This window comes from Fringilla coelebs, assembly GCF_963513975.1.
Source record: "Fringilla coelebs genome assembly, chromosome: 10".
In the NCBI taxonomy this organism is placed as follows: domain Eukaryota; kingdom Metazoa; phylum Chordata; class Aves; order Passeriformes; family Fringillidae; genus Fringilla; species Fringilla coelebs.
In genome coordinates, this window is record NC_140036.1 from 2,506,002 (window position 1) to 2,532,767 (window position 26,766).

General features: G+C 47.0%; 2 protein-coding genes across 5 annotated transcripts in view; one reads left to right on the forward strand and one right to left on the reverse strand.

The window, feature by feature from the left end:
* Positions 1 to 215: 215 nt before the first annotated feature.
* Positions 216 to 14,125, forward strand: MAP6D1 (MAP6 domain containing 1; the record flags this gene model as incomplete). The annotated part of the gene is made up of 3 exons (XM_084212541.1): positions 216 to 715; positions 11,002 to 11,119; positions 13,677 to 14,125. The coding sequence occupies 3 exons, from the start codon at positions 216 to 218 to the stop codon at positions 13,752 to 13,754; spliced, it is 696 nt and encodes a 231-aa protein (XP_084068667.1). The 3' UTR covers positions 13,755 to 14,125.
* Positions 14,126 to 18,826: 4,701 nt separating this feature from the next.
* Positions 18,827 to 26,766, reverse strand: part of YEATS2 (YEATS domain containing 2) — a 48,772-nt gene continuing 40,832 nt past the window's right edge. For all 4 annotated transcript variants that reach the window (XM_084212047.1, XM_084212046.1, XM_084212045.1 and 1 more), the window contains 4 exons: positions 26,117 to 26,343; positions 24,932 to 25,006; positions 23,528 to 23,601; positions 18,827 to 22,443 (listed from right to left, as the gene is read on the reverse strand). In XM_084212047.1, coding sequence (XP_084068173.1) covers positions 22,335 to 22,443; positions 23,528 to 23,601; positions 24,932 to 25,006; positions 26,117 to 26,343 — 485 coding nt within the window. In that variant the 3' untranslated portion in view covers positions 18,827 to 22,334. The remainder of the gene's footprint in view (positions 22,444 to 23,527; positions 23,602 to 24,931; positions 25,007 to 26,116; positions 26,344 to 26,766) is intronic.

Here is a 26,766-nt window from a genome sequence, read left to right on the forward strand (position 1 = left end):
CACCGCCGCCAGCCCCCGCAGCTGCACGGGGCTCCCGCCGGCAGCCGGGTCACGTGTGCGGGCCGTAATCCCGGCGAGGGGGTGTCGTTACCGGGGAAGGGGGCGGCGGGAGGAGGGGCTGCCGCCGATGAGGGCTGAAGCCGGGAGCGCGGCCGGCTGCGGGCGCCGGAGCCGCGGGCGCCGCTGCGGGCGAGGCGGGGGCTGCGGCCGCGGCCATGGCCTGGCCCTGCATCAGCCGGGTGTGCTGCTTGGCCCGCTTCTGGAGCCAGCTGGACAAGTCCGACCTCTCCGTGCCGCTCACCATCCACAACTACTCGGACATCGAGGAGCAGGAGGACGGGCCGCCCCAGCGCAGCGGGCCCCCTCCGCGGGGCAGCGCTCGTCCGCCCGCCCCGGTGCGCCGCCCTCGGGACCCCGCCGCCGGGAAGCCGAGCGGCCGCAGGAAGAGCCGGGCGGCCGCCGCCGAAGAGCCCTTCGTGGCGGAGACCCAGTACCGGCGGGACTTCAGAGCCTGGCCCCTCCCGAGGAGGGACGACTTCCCCTGGGTCAGCGCCAGTAGTGGCGGCGGCGGCGGGAGGGACGGGGCCGCCCCCCAGCCCGCCCCGGGACGCGCCGCCTGCGCCCTGCCCGGCGGTGGCGGGAGATCCGCGGTCGACGGCCCCGAGCAGCTCCGGCCGCGCTCGCAGGCGGACGGCGGCCACACCACCTCCTACAGGTAACCGGGCCCGGCCAATCCCCCGCTCCGCCCCGAGCCGGGGTTGCTCCTGCCGCGGGCGGGGGACGCTCCTCCGCAGCGCGGGGCGGGGATGCCGGCGGGCGGCCGCGGCGCGGGGGAGCCGCCACCGAGGGGAGGGGTACGGGGGCTGTCGGCTCGCCGGCGGGCTCAGCCTCTCGCTGAAGCCGCCTTTGCTGTTAGAAATTCAATCCTTAAAAGCGTCTCTTATGCCCCGGGCGGGTGCCTGGCCCCCGGCGGCCCCTGTGCGTGCCGGGGCAGCGGAGCCGGCCTCAGTGCGCGCCGCTGCCCGCCCCGCGTCAGGGAGAGGAGAGAGCACGCCGGGGTGGGATCCCTGGCGCAGAAGCGCTTTACCCACCCGCTGTCGGGAGACACGGCACCTCCGACAGCCAGAGCTGCCCGAGTCCCGTCCGTGCCCAAGAGCCGCATCCTTTAGTGCCATCATCGTTTTCCCTTTAAAACTCCTGGAATGCGACATTCAAGGCGAACCAAATTACAGCCTTAAAAGATTAGTCAGACAAGAAGACATTTTGCAGGATATATCCCCTGTGTCATCTAATGGGCAGTGGAAAAAATTGTCACAAACCACTTGTCTGAGAGCCTTTAAAAATTAAGTGACTTATCTTATTGATGTCTTCCTTTCCCTCTGAACACTATGAAAGATTACAGATGCTTATTTTTGGGAACAAGCAGTCAGGTGGAACGCACCTAAATCCAACTTCTGTTCTTATTGACATCCTCCATGGAAGGAGAGGGATTTCAGCTCCTACAGTGCTGCTGTTGAATATTGTATCAGTTTCATGTTGTTACCACATGCTCCCTCATAATGATGTTTGGCAGGTTTTAATATGCCTATGAGGTATACTAATAGAGTAATTATTTTTATTCTAACTGATTCACGAGTATTTAGGCACTTATTGCCTATTATTATCTACCCAGGAGAAATTTCTCTTCATCACTGCAATTCATTAGATTATTTATCACAGTCTTTTAAGACAAACTGGGTGCCTCAGGGAGGATTACCAGCCTGCACAGCAGCATTGCTTATCCCACTCCTCCTGCACAGGCAGCTATGTGCAGTTAACATGCAGACTCTGAAAGGATAACTGCAGTGCTTGAATTTATGTGCTGTCTTCTCCTTTGCCACATCTCGCAGGACAATTACAGAGTAATTATTGGTTTTGAGGTAAAGCACTTCTAAATTTCAAACCAGCAAGGAATTACTTCAGAGAAACCTGTGTAGAACAAGACTAGCAAGATTCATCTTTCAGAAACACATCCATCTCCACCTCATTGTTGAAGCCTCCCCTGCCTTTTCAGCCTGACTTGAGGGGAAGGCTGCATTAGCCTGCATTAGAGCCACAGCTTTCCTATAGCTGTTCAAGTGCTCAGAGTCACTTCTCTCACCTTCCTTCCCTCTGACTTGTCTGTTCTTACACAAGGCTCTCAACTACTGTCATCAAAGAACAAGAAGTTTACAGATCACAGGACAAAGTACTGGTTGGGGCAACATACCAACATGCAAACCAAAACAAATTTTACAAAAAGTAAGACTTCAAGGTAGTTGAGTAACTACTCACAGGAGCAGTTAATGGCAAGGATGGAGGCACAGGCCAGGGCAGCCACACCAGAAGAAAGTTCCCATATAAAACCTTTAAGCTGTCTGAAGGCACAGTAAACAACTGATGCAGACAGAGCTATGTAAGTCAAACCACTTTTGCCTAATTCCAGCAATTCCCATAGTTTCTTGGGATTGTCACCTGGTACAACATCACATTTAAGTCACTGTACCACTGAGCACACAGGCTTCAAAACAAGCAGCAGGAGAAAAGTTCACAATAGCTTCACAGGCTCCAAGAATATATTTTCATTTAGATTTTTTTTTTTAAAGACTGAGCATGTACTTGGCAGAGTTACACTCATATTAGTTGTACTTGGGGTACTGTGTTTGTATTTGGTAGCTTCAGTGATGGCACTCCTGCAGTCTGAAGCGGGGAAGGGCTGATCACAGCACACCCACTTTTGGTAAGCTGAGCACTCACAACCCACAAGGACATTTCCATGAAAACCACTACAGTTCACTCCTCTCCTCTTAGCTTATTTTCCAAAGGCAGCACTGCAGTCTGCAAAGCATTTGTCCAATATTCAGGTAGTAGCTGACCAGCACCATTAAGGATTGATATTCTTCATCTTCCTCTGCCATCAAAGACCATAAACACCCTCCTGGTTTATTGAACTGTCCTTTGGTCATGCACAGCCCCACTGTGCTCTGGCAACAGGGATCTCATGTCTTCTTGTAGACTCTACTCCCCCAGAAATGCAAGGGGCAGCAGGGAAGGCAGATCACCTGTGGCAGAGGCAGAGCAAGGGGGTTTCTCTTACTAAGGCCCATTGTGTCCTGAGGAGGAGGTTGGTGAACCCCATGATGTCTTTGGAGCAGTTGGAAAAAGGGAGACTGTCCTACAGAGACATGCAGGCAGGGACCACTGCTGCAGATGGTAGAGAGAAGCAAAGGTATGAGAACACATGTTTTTTGTAAGGCAGTCTCATTGCTTTGCTAGGGAGAACATTAGGGAGATTCCCTCTTTCTGCTTGCAGGAGTGGCAGCCCTCCTTGCGGGTCAGCCCTGTGAGGAGGTGGGGCAGCCCTGAGGACTGGCTTTTCTGCATGGGGAGCTGTGTCCACTCTCCCAAGAAATGGGTCATTTGAGTCCTTTGTGCTCCAGGTGCTTCAGCAGGTTCTGTGCACAGCTGGGTCAGGCATGCACTGTGAGACTCTTCCTGGAGGATTGGCTCCTACAGTGTGAGCACTGCTGGTCAGTAGCCTCCACCTGTACTTTGTGACTGTGCCAGGTCTCAGCAGCTGCCTGGGCTTGCTTAGTGGGAAAGACAAATCAAGTCTGTCTTCAACAAGATAATGCAGAAGAGTTGGCATTGATACCTGGTCCACTCCTTGCTTTTTATAGCAGTAGTGGCTGGATTTCTTTAGGTTTTGTACTTTGGGTTTTTTAATTCAGGAATTTTGACTCTGGCAGCCTATTGTGTTTGTTTCTGTGAAGCACCCAAGTGTAGAGTCCCCGGTAACATTCAGCACCATTTGATGTGCATCAGTGCAATGCTCCTGTGAGACTTCATTCTGCATTCTGCTTAGCTCAAAGGGAAACACAGCTGCACACAAATCTGTCTGTACATAGTGAAGCTGGTCAGCATGACCTGGCATTTCCCAGAACAAAATAAACCCCTGGGATCTGTTATTGAGACTGGAGGGATCTGTCTATGGCCAGAGTAAAGATGAAGGTGGAGGGGGTATTGGAGCAATACCTGTACTCCTGAGGAAGTGAAGATGTTTTGTATTTTGAAATAATAACTGAATAAAAGGTGGAAGGACAGCACAACTGCTTGCCCTACAAACTGCCTTACAGCTTCCCTACCCTATAGCCCTGTGTCCCCAGATCTTTGGGCAGCTTCTCTCTCCCTCCAGTCCCTGAATTTTGGCTGGAGTTTCACAGGGTCTAAATTAAGTCAAATCCAATGGGGCTGCATTGTGGGAGCTCAGGCACACAGGTTAAGGCAAATCAATACAAGCTGCACTTGAAAGCCTAAAATGGGATGTGCTCCAACTGTGAAAAGATCCCGGGGACTGCTGCAGAGGGTTGCAGTAGATTACACCTTACTGATGCTGGAGGAGGCAGAAGAAAGTGCTGAGTGGCCTCTCTGCACCTTCCCAAGGGTTTGTCCTTTGGCGTCACGGAAGTGACTTCTCCCTTCAGCAGTAAATTGCAGGTGCTGTGTACTTTTGGCTTTGCACACAATTAATTGTAGTACTAGGTCTTGATTGCATTTAGCAGACAGTCTAGAAATAGAAAAGTGCTTTACTTAGCTCCCTTAACAGAGGATGAGAGAAGCTGCTGCTGTCAGTAGGTATCCCCACCTGGCTCTGTTCTCCTGATGTCATCTTCTTACCTTGTTAGAAGGCAACGGGGATGAAGGCACAGCCTCTCTGTCAGGGCTGGTACTGCTGGGACGAGAACCCTGCTCAAGGCTCAGCTACTCTATAAATCACTACAGACATCAGTTTTCCCTTCAGTAACCTGCCAGCTTTTGGAAAACCCTTCAGGTGTGTAAGTGAAAATGTTGCACCAGAGTTGCGAGCAGTTGTTTTGCCTCTTTTCCCCCCACTCATCATCTTTAGTTGTATTGGCACTTGTGGAACTGAGAGATGACTGCAAATTTCTGCACACACATACAGTGCAGGCTCTGAGCAGAGCCCAGTCTCTGCAGTTGGGGTTTCCATATTTTGAGCAGGTGGTGGGAGAGTCGAGCACCCCACTTGTTTGCACTGGGGAAGCACAACAGTAAATAACACCAAACTGGGACCTTGAGATCAGGAGGGTTTCCTGCTCACCCAGAGTGAGCCATGTTGTTCTGATTAAAAGAAACCTCATAAAGAGCTGGAATATATAAGGGGAAAGATGTCTGTTGTGCCATTGCTCATGATTTTTGGGGATAGGAGGTGGAAGATATCTCAGCAAACTGAATCCCCATCTTCTTGTACAAATACTCAGCACATGCCATTCCATGACCATGAAGCAGACATCCTCGACCAAGAGGGATACCATAGAGCGTAGGCTTTTCCCCATAACTATGGATGCACTCATAGTGTGTTACTAGGCTGCCTGTACATTCATCTGCCTTCAAATAGTGCTTGTGTAGAAAAGCAAAGTGATCTGTGGTGACTCCTTCACTTTGAAAAGCATCTTATTATTTTGTTGTGCAGAAAACAGCGAAAATACCTGAGCTTGTGTTTAGCAATGTGTGGGATCAGAGCAGGCACCTGAGTCTGCAGGGTTAATAGTACTGTGTATGAGGAGCTCCATCCTTGATCCAGCAAGATCTTTAAAGGCATGCTTATCCTTAATAATAGCAGTAAATCTTTTATAATCAAGGCTTACAGTTATCTTTACATTCTTAAGTATCTCGCTGCTTGGGGAAATTAATACTCAAGCCCCTGATTTTTATGCTATTTAAGAAGTAAGCTTGCTTGGTGCAGACATTGGGATGGATCCAGAGAGTGCCACTGTGCACTGCGTAGCCTGGCTGGGGCAGAGAGGGCTTGGAGGAGCACAGAGGTGTGTGAGGAGAGACACAGTGGGGCTGAGAATAGAGAGGGTGTCTGTCATGCAAACTATGCTGTAGAACTGAAATGTGGGATTCAAAGACATTCCTTAAAGTAGGAGGAATTTCCTCCACTTAAAGTCCATTTGGACTTATGTTAGAGTGAAAGAATGGAAAATGGGTGGATGGCAGAAGTCAGGACCCTCAGACCTACCCACACATCCCCAGTCACATAGTTCTGATAAAAGAGAAGCAGGCGCCTGTCCTGTCACACCAATGTAAGTGCTCCTTCCTTGGGCATCTGCCTGTAAGCAAAGCAACTTCCTAAAACTCACCCTAACATAACAGTTTGACTCTTAGGGTTTTTGTCTTGTACTTTCATTCAAGTCTTTTGCTGTTGCTCCCTTCTTGTTACTTATGACAGCTCCAGGTACTGCCTGACCTTACTGGAGGTGAGAGATGAGACAGGAAATATCCAAGTGGCTTATACTTTCCTCCTCTGTAATTCCTGTGTGCTGCTCTGTCTTTCTGCTATGTCTTTTCTCTACCCCTCTATTTTCCCCCCTCCTTCAGCCTTTCCCCCATTTCTATCCTCATGCTGGGCTCTTTGGCTGGATAGGAGAATGGGCACAATCTGCCTCTGTGTCTGAGGGTTGGAAGGGCACCCCACCAGTGTCTGACACGGCTCAGAGGAGAAGCAGTTCAATGGCTCCGTTATCCAGGAGAGCTCCTGACTTTGTCACGCAGAGCTCTCACTGTGACCATGACCTGTAACATCTGCAATCCTCCATTTGCCAGGAGACATCATAGCACCCTCCCTGACCTGTGGAGGTCTTTGCCAACATTTAGCCTGTTCTGGCTAAATCCTGGAGAACTTAGGCTGTCCCTTGGGAGAGCACTGCTGGCCACCTAGCTCTGCCTGGGCAAACCAGATGAATGGCCCTGACAGTAGTCTTTGAAGATCTCTGTTGCAAACAGGGAGACATTTCACACTCCACACCTTCAGCCAAAATTTCTCCCACACCAGTCTGACTTCCCCAGAGGACATCTACAGTAGTTTGTACTTTCAAAAGAAAATAACTGACACCCCAAGCTGTGCACACAAGTTTCCTTCTAAAAGGAAATTTGGAAGAATGTTCATGATGCTGTTTAATTGTCACTGGTGTGGGGGGTATGAGAAGGAAGAGGGGAAAAGAATCAACACAGACTAGGTCAGGCAGCATAGCTCTGAGTGATGGTCAGCTGTACAGTGAGCCTTTTTCTCCAATTCTTTAATAAGAAATGTTATGCAGTGGCTCAGAACCACCACTGATAATTAATCATGGGAAGCAAACTGTGACATAAAGATGAGGTACTAAAATGACAACTGTTCTGGCATTGGTGCTCCATGACTATTGTTTATAACAACTATCAATGCTGAAGATAAATCTGTATGGAAACAGCACCTCAGCACTGCAAACAGCGCTGTTGGGATTCCCACTGTCTGCCTCCCTGTGCCTAACAGAAGTGCCCTCCACCTTGGAGAAATTAAAAAGCTTTCTAGGCTAGATTTTCACTAGGTTAGTGAAATGAAAAGGATTTTGCAGACAGCTTTCTCTGCAAAGCAGAAAACATTAGTAGAGCACATAAAATGGGGAAAGAGCTGGAGGCAGCACACAGGCTGGCTGTGTGAAGCTCCCAGCATCCAGCAGCTCAAGCTGCAGCAGCAGACACTGTGGTTAGAAAGAACAGAAATACCAGTCCCAAATGCATCATTCCCAAATCATGTCCTGAAGTCTGCAAAGCCATGCTGATGAATGATGGTGGGGCCATCTCTCCTGCCTGGCCGCCTGTCTCAGCTGCTTGACAGCCTGGTACAGGCAGTCCTGCTCGCCCAGGGGGGAGGTGGCACATAAACAGCAGCTCAGTGAAACAGCTCTCATCAATGCTGGGCTTCATTACAACATCCTGGTAATTAACAGTCCAGTGCTGTTCTTTTGTTTGTTTCTAGCCTATACATTATTTGTACTCCCCCTTGCTCCATCTCTCACCACCACAGGGGTTAAACTGTCCCAGCAGGCCACAAGCCTCACTCTCCACACTGCACTGATTCAGACCTTCCCCTGCAGACACATCCCCACACATTACAAAAGAAATGCCTTTTCTTGAGCTCTCTCAAGCGATTTTGAGAAAGAGCAAAGAAACAGTTGAAAAAGCAGTGATTTATATGATCAAAGCACTGGGGCAACCCACTTGCAAAAAGCTGCTTCTTAATTATTCCTAGAGTGAGTTAGAGGTAAAGAAACAGCCGTACATAAAAAACAGCCTTCCCTTTTGATACTACTGTTTTAAAACCTGTGTGCTACTCAGGAGGTCTTTCTCTTTCATAAACCCAATGGTTTAGTACTTCAGGTACCACCAGGTCATTTCTATTTATGGAGATCAGAAATCTCTCCTCTAGGTTGCAATAGTGGAGGACAAAACAGAACCTCAAGAGAGCCTGGTCACTGAGTTCTGGGCCTGGAGGCTACTTTCCCTCCACTGCAGGTCCTTGCAGTCCCAAAGTACCCCAACAACTGCTGCTGTCTAGGCACAAGGGGGGGAGGAGAGGGGTGCAAAGGGAAGGATGAAGATTACTGTCTCCAGCAGCAACAGTCAGTCTTTCATATCCATCCCCAGCAGCAGCTGGATGTCACACTACACAAGGTACAAAGGGGAAGACAGTCACTAATCTTGTCACTTGACATCTTAAACTAAGTAACATTAAAAACAGGTCATTCCTCTTCCCCAGGCTTTGATCAGATTGACTCCACTGGTGACTCCAAGACTGATTTCTAGTCAAGTCACCAGATGGATATTTGGGCTCATGTTCTTTCTGACTCTAGGCTGTGCAGCTGGAGATGGGAACATGTGTCCTGCAAGCTTAGAAGCGAGAGCAAATTTAGTTAGCTGCACTTTCTTGACCAAAGATTATAATGTTCCTTTCTTGTGTTAAGTACCTCAGCTCCCAAAAGGAGTCAAGCTAAGTTGTCTCTGTTTTGCTTTACCCTTCGCTTTTGGCTCAGAGTTCTGGGTTCCCCCAGAGCAAAATCCCAGTTCCAAACCAGAAATGCTGCTGTGGTGTGGGCCATGACTGTATCTGCCCTTATGTTTCTGATTCTGTGGGAAGCATTTCCTCAGTGCATATAGGTGCCTCAAAAATAGTTTTGACTATCCAGGCTGAGAGGAGAATGGTTTGACTTCCAGCCAAAACGAGGGTCTTGTGATCCAAAAGGACTGTGCTTGGGGGCCTGCCAAATCAGCAAATGATCTGCTATAAAGCATCGAGACAGAGTTGGCTGCACAGGCATTCATTGAAAGCTAGAGACACACTCCATTGCAGCGGGGAGACCAGTCAGCACAAGGATGAATGGTTGGGAATCAATGCCACCAGCATTCTTGAGGAAATCGGGCGTTATGTGGAGCAGCAGGTTCCAGTTCCTAGAAACTGTGGGGATGTAACTGATGGTTTTGTACCATTTGTACCATTTGTACCATTTTGCCCAGTAGCCGTGTCCACTCTCTGGCTGTGCAGCAGGACAGAGGCCAGATTTAACTCTGCTTTCATTCACATCTGGGATTCCCTGCTGAAAGGCTGCCTTCTTGGGGCATTTCTTGGCCAAAATCACCTTTTTTCAAAAGTGCTGCCTTATCCTGAGGTGTTATGTGTGTTACACGGAAGGGAGCAGGAACGCCACCACCAACCCCAGGGATGCTGCGTGGGCACTCATCTGCTGCCTGAGCAGGCCCAAACAGCATGGTGCAGAGAAGGCAGAAGGTGGCAGCTCAGGACAGCAAGAACAAACTGATTATAAACAAGATTTGCAATGTAACATAGCCCTGACGGGGGCCTGGCTTTGCTTTCCAACAGCAGGAAGTTCTTCCATAGGACATTATCCATAATATACTAAAAGGATCAAGTCCAAACTATGCATTCTAAAATAACACTCCACACTAATGCACTTTGAGTTAGAGATTTAAAAGAGGAATTTGCAGCTATTATAAATATAGCAAATAGCATGCTTGGGAAAATGAAACTCAGGCTGTGATCAAAGATAAGCTTGACGCATTAAAACAAGCCTCAGTCTTACCCCTTGAAACTGTATATAAGCAGATAGTAAGATGTGGTTATTGAACTATGCCAGGGTATGAAAATAAGATTGTCACATCTCAGTTAGTCACCTCTCCTTTTGCTACAGAAGCTGCCTGAATTCGTTGCCAGAGATACACACACAAACAGAGCAGACTTCTGTCTTCCTCTGAGCAGCAAGACAGCTCAGCTGGCTGCTACTGCAGCATCCAGAAGGTCCTGATGGCAAGGGCATTAGTGAGGCCTGTTTGTGACAAGGGGTGCAAAGAAGCAGAGGGAAAGCTGCAGAAGGGAGCTGGCAGCTGAGCTAAGCAGACCCTGCAATGCTGTTCTTTGGTTCTCTCGAAAGGTGCTACCCCTTTCTCGGTGCAGTCTCTGTGCATTTCTCAGATGACCCTTGGCTGACTTATTCTTGGAGCAGCAATGCCTTCTCAGACATCCTCATGCAGATTTAAAGCACTTCCCCCCATTTGAAGGAAAATCATCAGCGTAAGCATCTGCCAGCTGAGACGGAGTCTCCCTTCAGATGCATTTCAGACTGAGCTGCCACAGCTGTGCAGCACAGCACACACTAGCAAACACTCCTGCTGCTGAGAGAGCCACAGCCAAGTGTGGGAACATCAGCAGGCTCTTGGCATATGTGAGGGCCACACATCAGACCAAGGTGTCTTAAAATGTAAGTGGCCAACAAGCCAGACAGTGTGTTACCTTCTAAGTGGTCTGTGGGCTAGAATGCAAAAAGTAACCCTGACTTCTTATCCAGGAGGGAAGCATCAATGACCTCCAGGAAAGAGAATATTTTGTAGGAAAAAAAGAAGAGTTAAGTCAAGGAATCCAGTTAGCCCAGTCTGTGCCCTGTTCCATCCTTCAGTCTGGGCTTTCTGAGATAAACAGGCTTCGAGGCTCAGTTCTTCTATTCTTGGTATGCCTCAGACAAAGTCAACCTTGCAAGCTGATTGCATCTGGCTTTGCAACCCTCTGAGCAGAAGTACCCTGTGATAATGTTGTCTTTTACAAGTTCTTCTGTCTTGACAATCTCATTTCAGACAAGAATATCGCCCATGGACTGGAGCAAAACCATCCAAGCCTATAAAGTCAAAACAAGGTTTCATTATCCCAGAAGACCATTTTGTTCAAGAGACAAGCTACAAGGCAGACTTTAAGGTAATTAGCAGTTTTTAAAAATCCTAAAGTCCATGTGAATAATGCCCAAAGTGCACATCAGGAACTCCTCATATTTGATCGCTGTGGTGCATGTAGGATAAAGCCACATCCTCGTGGACAACTGTTTTGTCACTGCCCATTAGGTAATGTGGCCATCCCTTGCCTTCAGAAAGGCATGCTAGACAATGTCATACTGTAACTGATCATAATTCAACCCAAGACAAAGATTTTAAACTGGAAGGATGTTCAAGATTTACAGTTCCCTCAGCTGGATACCTTATGTACAAGCTGTGTGTCATCACCTCTCTGTCTGTAAGGTGCCATTAACACCTCCTGCACTAACTTGCAGCAGTGACTGGGAGCTAGCACTAGGGTTGCAGAGTCAGATTTGGCCTCTGGGAACAGGTGTTTGCCTGGGAATCTTTGCAAATCACTGCCTAAGGAACAGCAGTCCAGACAGCACAAAACTCCCCCTTGCTGGCGTGGGCAGAAGCTGCCCCCACTATGAATGCCAAGGAGGACATGGCTATGATGAACACACAAGCTGCACAGCTCTGAGACTTCCTTGGGATTTTCCTGTGAGTTTCTCTGTGCTAGCAAAGATAATTTTCATGTTGTGAAATACAGATGCTGTTGGAAATCCTATGAGGAAACATTCTGTGCTCAACATTTTCCCTGACAAGGGCCCTTGCACTCCCCATCCCCAGAAGAAAGGGAAGTGCACACTGACAAGGCTCAAGGCTCTGTTTTAGCTGCTTTTTGCATTAGACCACCAAAGAGAACAGCACCTCCCAGCCAACCACAGGAATTGTTCACAGGCTGCACTGAATGACTCAGAATGCAGAGATAGGGCTGGGGCTGAACTCTCCAGCCACAGTCTGCTGTGCCAGTAGAGGTAACAGCAGCTACTCCAGGGCCACATGTGAAAAGTAAATCTTTGCCTTGGAGGAGACAAGGAAGAAGTGTTTAATCAGCAGACAGTCAAGTGCCTCCTCCGCAGAGGATTGCTGGCACACTGCTGCGACAAGGCTCATGATGGGTATAGCCAGCTCTGCTGAAAGTGGGACAGTGACCTCAGGCAAAACAGAATTTGCAAACCTCACCAAAACTTCCTCCTTGCTCTGAGTAGTCTGGGCTGTTTACTGAGGTGCAGTGATGAGGATAGACCTTGCATTTAACCCTTTAACCTTGTAATTGACCCTTGTTAATTTAATTTTGCATTCTGACCCTAGGGAGTCAAAATACATGTTTTCCAATTTGTCAGATAGGATGCAAAGAAGGGGGTCCTAGATAAACCCCTGAAGGTCCCTATTCCAGTTCTTGAGGAAGGAAAAGAGAAGACTAGAATCCTAGACACAAACACATGCTACCAAGGCCACTGCACTCTGAACTGTGCAAGCAAAGGTTCCACCTCCTGGAGCCCCAGGGCACCATCACAGTCTCTCTAACATACAGCATGGCAAAGGTGTAGTCAGGAATGAAGATGGTGCCAAGAAGCCACCAGTCCAAAGAGAAGTCAGTTCCCTCTGGTTCACACCTGGCCATTAGGATTTTCCCTCTTACCTGAAGCCCCAGGCTTTGCCAGACTTGTGAGAACCAGGTTTCTGGTGTGTCCTGACAGCCAACGTGGAGGACTCAGGCTGCTGGTTCTCCCCAGCCACTGAGCTGTGCATATGTTGTTTGTGACATTGCACTTGTTTCTTAGTGTGTCAGATGCATCCCCAGAGGAATGGAAAAATCAGAACAATGAAACAACATCAACCAGAGATCAATAGCTTTCCTGTTTCCCTATAATCTCTTTGCCTGTAGTTTTGCACTTCTTTCTCTGCTTGGATGGTGCCATCAGCATACTCAGCAGAGCTTTCAACCCTTTCATGTTTTATGGCCAGATTCACCCCAAGTCCTGGGCTGGATGCACATCTACAGCCAGTCCTATATAAAATCCTTTGAGTTTTCAGCATTAGGGATGACAGAAGCATCCAGGTGTCCTTCATGCTTCAGTACAAGTACAGGGGCTACATATTGCATGAAATTCCGATTCCACAGACATCAGAGAAAGCAACCATTGTTATCTCTGGCTTTCCTCCAGGCGTGAGAAGTTTACATCCTTATCCAAGTCCTTGCAGTTTAACAGCCTGGCATGTCCAGTAACCAGTTTGTCTCCTTTGGGGCCTCCAGGTCTGCACCTCTCTTCACAGCAGACATGGACTGTGGTCCCATAAAGCATTACAATGGAATGTTTTGATGGAGCCTGGATGGCATTCTCCAAAATCTTAAGGACCAGACACACACCAGTGTAATTCCTCTCACTTCAATCCAGCACCCATCCAGCAGTGAATTTGTTGTGATGCTCGTTGAGTGTTTGCCAGCATCACACGTGCCCTTGAATCATCCTGTACCAATCTCACTGATGCTCAGCCACAGGCTAACATCTGGGTAATGGTTACAGGGAGAGCAAGCAGATAGGTCCTCACAATACCCCAAGCCTCTCAAACTCTCTCAACAGTTGTATCCTGTGTCACACTAATGTGCTTTTCTCCCTTCCTCACCCCACTAGATCCCAGAGGTGAAGACCAGGTTCTCCCCCAACCCTTCTGCTGTTTTCCAGGCGCCGTCACGGATCCTCAACGTGTGAACCTGGACCCTCCTCACACACAGGCAGCTTAAACGTGGAGTTTCTGTTAAGATGTACCACTATGCAATTTTCATGAGGAGTGTTAAGATCAAAGACCCAGTGTTATCAAAAGCAGCTCCAGTGATTAATGATATGCACACACACTTTCTGTTAACACAACAAACCGCAAAGCGCTTGGTTCAGAACTGGCAGAACACGCTGCAAGGAGTGACCTAGTTTTTCACAGGAGCAGGTTCATTACTATGCCAGCTGGCGTCACATTAGGAGATTGACTTTGGGCAGCAAAGGCAGGATTGCAGGCAACAGCCCTACTCAGAAATACACAGGGTAGGAGGGAAAATGGTAGCAAGCAGGATGGATAATTAAAACCCAAACCAGTTTTATTTAGCAACACCCTCTAAGTAGGCCACTGAAAGACAGGGAGTAGTCTGGCTGACTTCTGAGCTTCTTGGGGGTTTTGGGAGTAGGACCTCAAATGGCATCACCAGAAAGCACAGCTTCAAAGGGGCTGGTCTGAACTTCCAAAGTTGTTTTAGAAGCTGGAGGAAGCCAGTGTCGTTGAACTCTAAAATAAATCTGGCACATGCAGTGTCTTGGGCCTTTAAGGCTGGGAAGCTGAATAGTTCCAAAACTGGAGAGCTGGAGCAAACTGAACTCCAGGAGACAGCCCTGACAGCAGTGCACCAGACTGGTGTGGAGAGGAGTGCATGGATACAGCCAGGCACCCACCAGTACTCTCCAGAGGATCTAAGATACTTACATAACTTGTATAGCTGTTAGGATGACTGTAAATATTGTACATGGATTTTACCTAAAGCAATTTGTGATCCTTTAATGAAAAGGATATGCTTATACTTTTAATAAATGTTAACTCTTTGCATATGCAAGGTGGAAAATATTGCCTTGAAATTCCTAAATTATCGCCTGTATATTGGTAATGCTAATGCTAGGAACAACCACAAGCGAATGTTACTTAGATATTCTTCTTAAAGAGAAATGTAATGTAGAATGTAAGCCATCTGTCATTTTTAAGATAGGCCGTTTCAAGTGTCATTGTTCTGAAGCTGATTTTTTTAGACTGCTGCGCATTTAACTTTTGCTGAGGTACATGTGTTTTAAGAAACCATTTTTTTAGCCTTTGTTCATCGAGACTTTACAATTTCTATTTCTAATTATGCAATATAATTAGTCTACTGCTTATTTAATGGATTTACTAATTATTTTGGAAAAAGAAATTGAAAAACTTCTACTTTGTGTTTGCAACACATGCGTGTTGTCCAGAACAAGGGAAACTATCCTCAGACTTGAACAGTGATAAGAAATTCATTCATCTGTAATAAAACAGACTTTTACACAGGAGGATTTTTTCTTAACCTTCTTACTAGCTGAAGTCTAAGGCAAATTTAATGAACTTCAGGGATTCTGCTAAAACGTATGCATTACTGATAATTCCCATAAGAACAATTTTTGAGCTGCTGGCATGTGAATTGTACTTGCAATACATGCAGACAGCATCTTCTCACTGCATTATGTGAGAATTTAATGGTGCCATCCCTGTTCACCATAGTGGGACTGAACACAACCACCAGAACAGGGAGCACCTGCAGTACACTGCATTTGGCTGGGACAAGGGATGGCTTGTCCCACGCTCATCCTTGGAGAAACCTGCAGTAATCCCAGTGCTTGCCAAAATAATTTTTCAGGAAATTCATTTGAAGCATTCAAACTGTGCTAAAAGAAGTTTTGCATGTTAGATGTTTCTAAGAATTCAATCTGCTTGTTTAATCTCTTTATAATGTTTTTAACAGTTTTGTTCAAACAATTTAAGTTCATTTCAATCCTGAACTTTATTAACAGCAAGGAAAAAAAAGTAAAAAGGAAATTGTCTATTATCTCTTCTTATTTGACTGTGTTTCTTAAAGAAATTACCCAGGTTTAAACAAATTGGTAATATAATAAGCTTGTATTTTATCAAATGGACTGGATTTAATTTAATAAATTAAAATGTATTTTGGCTATTGGTTCTCTCGCGTATTTTTGTTGTTGTTGTTGTAAAATACAACCCTCAGGTATTCAACCTTACAGTACAATTTGTCACTGCATGACAGCAGGGCACACTAGACACCAAGCAAGGCATTGGGGATGCATTCAGAGCCATCAGCAGTCAATTCCTTACTCCTGGAACCTTTCCCCAGGCACAGCCCCCAGCAAGGACAGCTTGAAGGCACACTCAGAGCTGTGGCCCAGCTGCATTCCCTCTGAAATGCACAGAGCTTTGATACACTTTGATGTAGATGCCATGCTCTGAAGATCTCTTTCTGCAGTACCCACACTGTGCCCCGTTGTTTCACCTCAGTTTCACTCTGCCATCTCACATAAATCACAGGAAAAGGGGACAGCACTGAATGTTAGAAGAGACCACTGCTTTGCAGTTATTCCCAAGAACATTTCAGTCAGTGAAAGTGCTGGAGATACAACCAGCTTCCCAGACAGTGCAATAGCTCTTCTAGCTATGCCTCAAAAGACTTCCAGGAGAAAGCCAAAGGCTCTCAAACTGCTGCTCAATGTACATGAGCAATGAACAGATGGAAAAGTAAGCAGGTACTTACCACTGTAAGGTTCAGGGTGATGTCACTGGCTGTCAATGTCTGCAACTTACCTGATTTTGTACGAAAAATGCCCGCCTCAGCCAAATCGAAAGGTATCACACCAAATTCCTCTGAAGAAGTCAAATCTACACGAGTTTTGAAGGCTCCAGGGAGTCCTGATGCCAGAATTGCTTCCAGCACTGCTCTCACACAAGTATTTGTCTTCCCAATTGCTCTGGGCCCATGTCCAGGTCCCTCAAGGATTTTCGATTGTGAATCACACTGCAAGTAAGGGTTATTTGACACATAAAGAAATGTCCTTTAAAAAGGAAGGGTTTACACCTGTAACTTTAGAATTTACTACCTCTAGGGTGACACTGAACCTTCTTGTTTTGTTTAATCCTGCTGACACCTGGCCTGTTGGGATGCTGAAAGTGAGTTTTGTGGCAGGGAGCAGTGAGTACCTGCACTGCCACATGCTCAATGTAAGCCCTTATTGTGAACTTGCAAAATTCACAAGCAGCACACTACTGACTTGCTTGCTTTCATAAACTGCACGTTTCTCTCTGCATTGCACTAATTTCTTTGAGAGAAAACAATCAGATGCAAACCTATCACCTCTACCTTAGTCACACCCGTTTCCTCTACCTTGGCCGCTGCGGTAATCTCTGATCCTAAGGACCAACCTGGCTTGCCACAAAGGGATTGCTGGTGTCATGCAGCCCAGAAAGGCTGTGTTTACTTCCAGGGCAGGGGTCGCTTCTGTGGCATTTAGCACTAACACGGATTTCTGCAGCATTTCCAAAAACAACGGGGCATTAGTCTGTTCACAGACTACCTAGGGCTCCTCCCCACAGGGCAGGGAGAACACAGTAGTTCGGTAACTTCGCTTACTCTTTCGGTTCCTGGCCGTGTCAAGTGCCCAGCGCCGGCAGGGGGTGGTGGGGAGGGAGCTGTGAGGGGGTCTCTGAGGGGAGGGAACCGTGTGGGGATCTCTGTGAGCAGGTCTTTAAAAGGAATGTCTATTAGGGGGTCTCTGTGGGGAGGGAGCTGGGGGGTGTGTGTCTCTGTGAGGGGGTCTCCGTGAGGGATCTCTAAGGGAGGGAGCTGGAGGGGGTGTCTCGGTGAGGGGGTCTCTGAGGGAACAGTGGGCGGGATCTCTGTGAGGGGGTCTCTGTGAGGGAGGGAGCTGTGGTGGGGGGGTCTCCGTGAGGGGTCTCTAAAGGGAAGGAGCTGGGCGGGGAGGTCTCTGTGAGGGGGTCTCTGAGGGGAATCTTTGAGGGGACAGTGAGGGGGTCTCTGTGAAGGAGGGAGCTGTGGTGGCGGGTGTCTGTGAGGGGGCCTCTGAGGGGAGGGGGTCTCCGTGAGGGGTCTCTAAAGGGAAGGAGCTGGGGGGGGATGTCTCTGTGAGGAGGTCTCTGAGGGGAATCTCTGAGGGAACAGTAGGGGCGATCTCTGGGAGGGGGTCTGAAGGGAGGGAGCTGTGGTGGGGGGGTCTCTGTGAGGCGGTCTCTGTGAGGGGGTCTGAAGGGAGGGAGCTGTGGTGGGGGGGTCTCTGTGAGGGGGTCTCTGAGGGGAGGGGGTGTCCGTGAGGGAGGGCCTGCCCCGTGCCGGGCACCGCCGGCTCCCGCCGCCCCCGGGCAGCTGAGGGCGCCGAAACCGTCGGAGGGGCCGTGGCCGGCCTGAGCGAGAGAGGAGGCAACAGTTAGCGGTGAAGGACTGAAGACACTAGAAAAAAGTCGGGGGGGAAAGCATTTTGGGGTTTTTAGGGCTTTTTTTCGTTTTTTTTTGGGGGGGAGGGGGAGTAGGCGGGTTTTTTTGTCTTGCCTCTCACCATTCATGTTCTGTTTGTTCAACTAATTTTCCCCAAGCGGAGCCTGTTTTGCCTATGGCGGTAACCAGTACACGAGGTCCCTGTTTTTATCTACTGACTTCGTTGATCTGCCCAGGGCACTGGTGGCATCCCCATCTGCGGCGGCATTTAAAAGACTCATAGCTGTGGCACTTGTGAACCTGGTTAATGGTGGGCTTGGCAGCCACTATTGGACTGGGTGACCTTAGAGGTGCTCTCCAAACTTAGTGATTCTGTAGTACATTATCCTGACTCACATAAGACATTTTACTTTCTCTTGAGTTCTGAAGTGGAGTGAGCGTGGCTGGGTGTGCATCTGGCAGCTGGGCCAACCTCAACCCGCCCTACTTTTCAAAAGTCTTCCACACAAACCAATGATTTGCTATTTAAACAGGCTCCTCTGGAAGATGAAAGGTTGGAGGAGCTCAGCTCCTGGATTCCCCTCCCCCAGCTTCCAAAACCAGGAGCTTTTAAAAATAACTAGATAAGGGGAAAATTAGCTTTTCCTTCAGATCAATTCCTCTGGATAGGAATCCAGGAACTAACTAGGACATTCTGAATACACAGAGCACAAAAATATCTGTGGATCTGGAGAAACTTTGAGTGACAGGTGGCAGTCAAGGCAATCCTAGCACAGCTAATAAAAGAATTTATTGTAAACATACGTATATTACACAATTATACAGTATAATACAGATAACATGAAGGGTTTAAACACTCAGCATTACAAATAGGGGCAATATTTGTAAAGAGATCTTTAACTCTTCAGAAAGCCAGAGAAATATACTGTAACATTTCAACACACCGCACCTGTAGCATTCCACAAATACCTGAAGGGATGTGTGAAATTCCACAACCTCTATCTTATCTCCAAGCAATTCCCACAGGAACTTCTCACCAACAAATTTTTCTCCCACCACTATTCAAAAATGCAAAGAACTTGCTGCAAACATTTCCTACATCTGAAGAACTAAACAAATGTGTCATTTTCTATCTGCTTTTAACAGCTTATTTTTCTTCAGCAAACCTTATATACTAATAGTATAGCATCTCCTAGGAGAATAACCTGTGGTTGCTCAGAAATGTAGCAATAGATCTCCACTACAAGAACCCCATTAAGAATGAGAGGTTCTGTACCTGCCTGCTTGAGGGCCAGGTTAATGACTTTTTCTGAAACTCCAATCCTCACAGAAAAGCAGGACACAGGCAAAGAAGCCACGATTTGCAAACAGATGCCCAAAGATGAGCTCCTGCATCCTCAAAAGCTGCTCTGGGTGTTATCAGAATCCCAGAAACAAAGCCTGCAAGAGGCAGGAGCTGGAAATGCATGTGTACAGAATCACAGAACAGGCTGAGTTGGAAGGGACCCCCAAGGATCACTGAGTCCAACTCCTGGCTCTGCACAGGTCACCCCAGGTCACACCACGTGTGTGAGAGCATTGTCCCAACACTTCTTGAACTCAGACAGGTTTGGTGCTGTGCCCACTGCCCTGGGGAGCCTGTTCCAGTACCCAACCACCCTCTGAGTGAAGAATCTTTTCCTGATATTCAACCTAAACCTCCTCTAACTCAGCTTCATGCCATTCCCTTGGGTCCTGTCCCTGCTGAGTGAGGAGACTGGCACCTGCCCCTCGGGGGGATGCTGAAGAGCACAATTAGGTCTCTGCTCAGTCTCCTCCAGGCTGAACAGACCAAGTGACCTCAGACGCTCCTCCCACAGCTTCCCCCCAGGCCCTTCCCCATCCTCGTGGCCCTCCTTTGGGTGCCCTCCAATAGCTTAACGTCTTTTTTTATATTGTGGCACCCAAAACTGTATACAGTACTCAAGGACACTGCAGATCATAGCACGACTGAGTTTGCCCACAAGGCTGTTGCCACAGAACCTGCAGGCTGTCGTGATAGTGACAGGGATTCTGAAAATGCCCGTCTCTTTCATGAAGTGTACAGGGTTGCCTGAAAGCAGTACAGACCCCAGGTTCACTACAGCCTGCAAAGCAGGGGGCCTGCAGTTCCCCAGCTACCTGGATTCCTCCAAACTCAACACTGAGCTGAAACATAATCACTGCTGCTCAACTCCATCACACTGACCTCCACTGATAATGTCAGGGCTAAGCTGTGCCCTTTCCTTTCACAGGCAATCCTGCACTCAGCTCACCCGAGCAAGCCAGGATTAGCTTTTGAATCCAGAGCATCTGTAATGTCCTTCCTAGGGGGCATTTAAGTCCTTCTCTAAATGCTGTTTGGATTTCATCCATTGGTCCCATTTCCTAGATTCAGGGGTCAGGTTCTGCCACTCTTTTATTCAACAGAATTGCAGCTCCCTGCTAGCTGTGATGGCCTGAGAGGGGCTTTCCTGCAGACCCCATTTTATTTAAGGTGGAGAAGACAGGTGGCATCCCATCTGAGGTACACAGTGCTTTCTTCAGTTTAACAACTTTCTTCAGTTTAACAACTGCATCAAACTTACACTACTCTCCTTTCAAGTCTGAAACCTCTAACTGAAGCATTTTTCAGCGTGCAGCTCCTGCACGCTACTGTAGTTACCATTGCCTGTGTTCTAGCCCCAAAAAAGCACCAAAAGATAACATTCTGCTCCTACCCCAGGCCAAGAAAGATAACTGTAGTTTAATGTTTATAAAAGGCTTTGTATTGTCAAAGCACGGCACCAACAAGAGCGAGGCCTCAGTACACCCCTGTGAGGTAGGTATCCTGCTCCCCATGCTCAGACATGGGGAAACTGAGGCACAGAGTGATTAAATCAAAGGCCATGCAGCAGATCAGAGACCCAGCTGAGATCAGCGCACTGGAGGTTCTGGCTGTTTGGCCCATGCTCCACCCATGACAGCACTGCCAGACAAAACAAGCATGCTGAAAGCACGACAGTCCCACAGGAGTCCCACCAACTTCACAATGGCTTGTTCACACTGCCAGCAAGCACCCATGGGGCAGGAGAAAGGGTGATGGATGTGGGGTGGTCAGGATGTTGTCAACGAAGCTTTCTTCAGCAAGGTCTTGATAGCCAGGCTGCAGACATGTCTCCCTCACCAGTGGTGTTCCTGAGACAGGCAGGTGCTGGGGTTAGAACAAGAACTTCTTTCTGCAGTCAAGACATCAGAAGATCTCCCCACAAGCAGCAAATCTTTGATTTTTCGATCCCACCAGGCCTCTCTGTGTCGAACAGAACTTAGGCCAAAGCAGTGCTGCTCCCACAGCACTTCACAGTTCAGGCGGATACTTGGTGAATGCTGCTACAACATTAAGACTTGTACAACACTGCTGGTCATCTGCCCTCCAGCACTCTGCAAACCTTCTGGCAGCCTGGGGAGGCACTCGCTGGGCAAGTGAAGCGTTTCAGGCAGCCCAAGCCCACAAACCCTGAATATCGTCTTTGTTCCTCTCCTTTCCCACGCAGGACAAGTGGTCAGTCAAATCTTTCCAAGCCTGATCATGATTTGTCCATCTTGCTTGAGGATGTGCCAGTCTACCCTTTCCAAGGTGACTAAGAAAGGTGGCACCTGACACCTCCTCTAGAGAGGCAAGGAATTTGGTTGGTGACAGCTGAGTAAGCTGCTGACAAACCTACCCAGCTGTGTTCTCAGTCACATACATCATGCTCAGGCAAGAAGGGCCAAATTTGCTGCCGCCATCAGCCTTCTGCTGCCCCAAATCCACACCTAATCCACTCATCTACTCCAATTGCTCAACTTACACAGCTGCCTTTGACTTTTCCCATATTCAGAGTGCCAAAGCAAGTGCCCTGCTCGCTGCATGGGGAAACAAACTCATATGTAGCCTGCATTAAAAAACATAATTTCTCATCTTAAAATCCAGTTCAGTCTCACCAGCAGAGCTGTCTCAGAGGGACCAGGCCTGTGGAGTCTCTCACAGCTAGCAACTCGATGCAAACTGACAATGTTTGTTCAGCCACTGAACATACACTTACCAAGTAAACACTGACATTTAACAACTTGATTTGGAACAGAGCATCATTTTGTTGCATTAAGGTGCATCTTTAATTGGAGGTAACAATCTAGTAGCCCAATGTTATAAATGTAAATAGTGTCCTACAGAAATACTGGATTTGTCAGCCCAACTTCAGTCATAAATCCACCTTTCCTGTAGCACCTTCTCTGCTCTATTTCATTGCTCCTCATTTAGTATCTTCATATGTTTGTTTGTGAGGAAGTCAAGAAAGGGAATATTACAGATGGCTTTGTGAATATTCATCACTGTGATCTCTCTTGGAGTCCTGCAGGGAATGCATCAGAGATGCTATTATAATACACAAAAAACCACATGTCCATAAAGCAGCAAGTCAAAAATAACAATCACAGCAAAAAAAGGATATAAGAGCAGTTGTTAGAGCAATGCAGGGAAAGCATTAAAATATCACAGCACAAAAAAAGCCACTCAAATGACTGGGGGGAAAACCTCTTGGGCACAGGGACAGGAAAATTAAGTACTAAAGTATGAATTCTTGAACTTATATAGCATAATTTTTGTGTAAGTACTTCGACATGTAACATGCAGAGATACTTTTTAATATATTAGGTAAATATTTATATATTGCACACATGAATATTTAAACTGAGCATTTTCTCATAGTGTTTGGGTTTTTTAAAATCAATTTAAGCTATCCCAAACAATGCTGCTGAACAGAAATCAAAATGTGGCTGAATCAATAGATACTAAAAAAAAATTCTTTACTGTTGAGGGTGGTGAGGCACTGGACAGGTTGCCCAGAGAAGCTGTGGCTGCCCCATCTGTGCAAGAGTCCAAGGCCAGGTAGGATGGGGCCACCTTGGAGCTCCTTGCCACCTTGGAGCAACCTGAGATAGTGGAAGGTGTCCCCACACATGGCAGGGGATGGAACACAATGATCTTTAAGGTCCCTTCCAATCCAAATCATATTATAATTCTATAAAAATCACTCAGTAATGGGCATCTGAGGCAGAAAAGTGTGCATCAGTAAAATAAAGAGATTATTTAGGTTCAGTTCTGGCAGGCCATGGCTAAGCTGTCTACACAGCAGCCTGAGATGGACAAGAGTGAGCAGGTCCTTCCAGTGTGGCTCTGCAGAAACAGGTCATCTGCCTCTGAGGCATGGCAACAGCAGAGAACCCTGCCTCACTTTTTAATGTTTATGTTCCCATCCTTTCCCACTAGGGAGCCATGAAATGACAAACCCCTCTTAAGGCTTGGTTCTTCTCAGAGCACAGTCCATAAATTCCCCCAGTCTCATGGTCTGAGCCACACAAAGCCTGACTAAATTCCCAAAGCCATTCCACCCTCAGTGCTGGTGTGAGCAGTGGCAAAGCAGCCCCGTGCTGTACCTGTTGTGAGGAGCTGTCTGGTACGCCACAGCGAGCGCCTGCCGTAGGATATCACTCATCAGCTGTTCAGTAGCCTGAGACAAGAGACAGCATTAAGAGGCACCATGACAAAAAGAGCACAGGAGCTTGCTATTTGCTCAAGAATCAGTGTAGGAGCAGCTGAAATTTTGGCTGGCTTCAATCCTCAAATGACCAGCACAGGGCAGTTCAAGACACCTGGGTGAGTTATATTACTTAAGACTTGAGTTTATTTAACAGAAAGAGACCCAGAGGTGCACAGAGCTCAGGTTGCAACTGCCCAGCCTGCTGTCCCTCCAGACCTGCAGAGCTGTACGTGCCAAGCATTCCAGAGCCTGAGCTTCCAAGAGCACTTCAGGACCCCTCCTCTCACACAGCAGAACTGGTTTTGTACATGGCAGACTGCAGATATTCTCCTGGGAGCCAGTGCCTCTCCCTGTGGCCACCAGGCTTCTGTCAAGACATTCTCACAGGAACCTCCCAACCTGAGCAGCCATATGCACAACACTTGGCTTAACCAAGGTTCAGTCAAAAGTTAATTAAGGCTCTTGGCTTTCTGTGCTGTATTCAAGACCAGAGGAGAGATTTCTGCCATATTCAGTGAGGAAAGCTGGCATAACTCTACAATTATAATGGAGCAACCTGATGGCTACAATCTGTGTCTGTGGATATACTGTGGAGTAACAGGGAGCACAGCACAGGAATGCACACTAGTGCCTGTGCCACCTGGAATCAAATAGATTTTGTAAAACTCATCTTCTGATAAGCTGCAGTTTGTATAAACAACCCCAAAAATCATCTTTGGCATGAAAAACACCAGAGTGCTGCTAGAAATAACCTGTATTAGCCTTCAGTCCAAACCCAAGGACTCCAGATCCCTGCTGTTCAAATTTTAGTGCAAAACCATTTCTCTGTTTTCCCAGAAGTGATTATGATGGAGAAATGGTTTTTCACACATGGCAGAACTGTTACTCTCCACAAGAATTCAGCAGTCTCCCAGCAGAGACTACCTAGGCAAAGTAACTGAAAAGTATTTAGGAAAATATAGCTAACCTTGTATAGAACAACCAAGTCTTACAATATCTGAAAGATTCCCCTCCAGTTCTGAAGGGAGGGACAAAGCAGAGGGTACTTTCAAAATCACAGAATGAGTCAGTATCTTCATTGTGGTGAGAATTTGCAAATCACTATTCTGTGTCCAAGCCAACAGATCAGTTAGAAAACTGAAAACCTCCACAAAAGTGTATAACCCCTTTGGGCAGCTATCATGCAGAAAGGCAGACTTTGATTTGATAAATGCACATTAATAAAGATATTCCATCTTTCTTTCTAATTGCTGAATTAATACAATTACAGACAAGCCGTTTCTGTGAAGTAATTTCTTACCTTTAAAATCATATCTTCTATTACAGATGCATAAACATTCTTTTGTACCTCAGCAGGTTGAAAAGAAATCCCTATCTGTAAAATACAAGAGAGAAAAAAGAGTGAGTATATTAAAAAAACACAATGCACATTGTATTAGAATCAGATGAGATTAATAGAAAAAAAACTCTGTTACAAAGGGTAGTTAAAAGAGAAGTCAGTAGACATACAGAGCTGTCAAGCAGTATAATCTCAGGCTTAATTTAAAAAAAATCTGGGTAAAACTAATACAGCCTGTAAAATTGCCTCTAAAAGTCAGAAAAAACAAAAGCAGGTCTCAGTTTTTGTTTCAGAAAGTCCACACAAAACCCAGGCTGCACTGGGTATCTCTGGGTTGAGAATGGAAGATCCGTTTTAAAACTGCACATATCTTCAATCCATCTACTCATCATCTTTCCTGCACCCAACTGTGGCCACTGAAACCACTTCAAACAGTACTCCTGGAACAGGAGTTCCACATCAAGAGAGTGTTTCATCCCTCAGCTCCACTCTCATTGTGCCCATGCCTTTGTCACCTATGTAGCAAGAGACCAGGCACTGCAGAACCAAGGTTTTTTGTCCCTCACTATCAGCAGGTGAGGTGGGCAGGGATTCTTTCTGTCACCAGCAATTGCCCCGTGCAAATCCCTCCTGCTGCTCTGGTACAACAAAAAGCACTCTTTCCTACAAGCCAGGTCAGTCTCCTCTCTCTCCTGCTGCCATGACAGAAAACCTCCCTCTCTCCTGCCCTAAACTGAATGGGGGAAGAAATCCGAGCAGCAGAGAAGTTTGTGGAGTTTTACCACAACCCCTTTTCAGGAGCTGCTATTACACAGCATTGGTCCAAGCAACAAGTCCACATCTTTTGCATGATGGGTCAGGAAGAATTCAGTGCTAACGCTCCTCATCCCTCATTTAACCTTGCTTTTAGCCTTTCAAGATGATTTTTCTGTACTAAGCCCTGAAGTGAGCTCCCAGCTGGCATTCTTCCTTTCCCCTGCCAGAACTGGCAGATGTGTGCCTTGAGTCAGAAGGTCCAATTTTTCCAGGGCATGTATAAAAATTTCATTTAAAGTCCTATATAGATGAAAGAAATGCAACTAAATAAAGGTAAGAGCACAACTAGTTTAACAACAGTCCTAATTAGCTTTATGATTCACTTATTACCTTCTCAGCAGTGTCCCTCACAAACTCTGATGCAGGCAAGGAAGTCATGTAGAACTTCATCTCTTCTTGTTTCTCCTCCTGTTCTTTCTTAATGTTTATTTTTAATGGCTCACTGAAGTTGAGAATATCTACTTCCTCTTCATGTTCTGGCTCTTGTTTCAGAAATTGCTGTAGTTCCTCCAGTTTTCGGCACAGTTCCTCACCACTGCTGTAAGATGAAGGGCACTCTGAAACAGAAGCAATCAATTAAACACATGATAGGTTATAGAAAGCTGTTTATAAACAGATGCACACTCAAAATATGGTAAGAAATTAAGGTAATTGCAAGTTATTTTTGTAGTGCCTACCAAATATAAAGATGAACAGAAATGCAAACAGTCATTGAGAGCCTTCTAATTATATCTTCATGACACTCATAGTTCTCTCCCACATCTGCTCCTACACCAATCAAGAAGGCTGCATTTCATACAAAACCAGGCTCATGTCAGTCTCCTGAACATTCTCACAGAAGCTTTTTAAGCTTTTTGGCAACTGGCAAATCAGTCTGATAGTCTTCAACTTGCGTAGAGAAGTGGAGCCTTTACATGTAGGCACCATGTAGTGCTAAATCATCTTTTACATTGTGAGCATGATAATCATGCTTCTTAAGA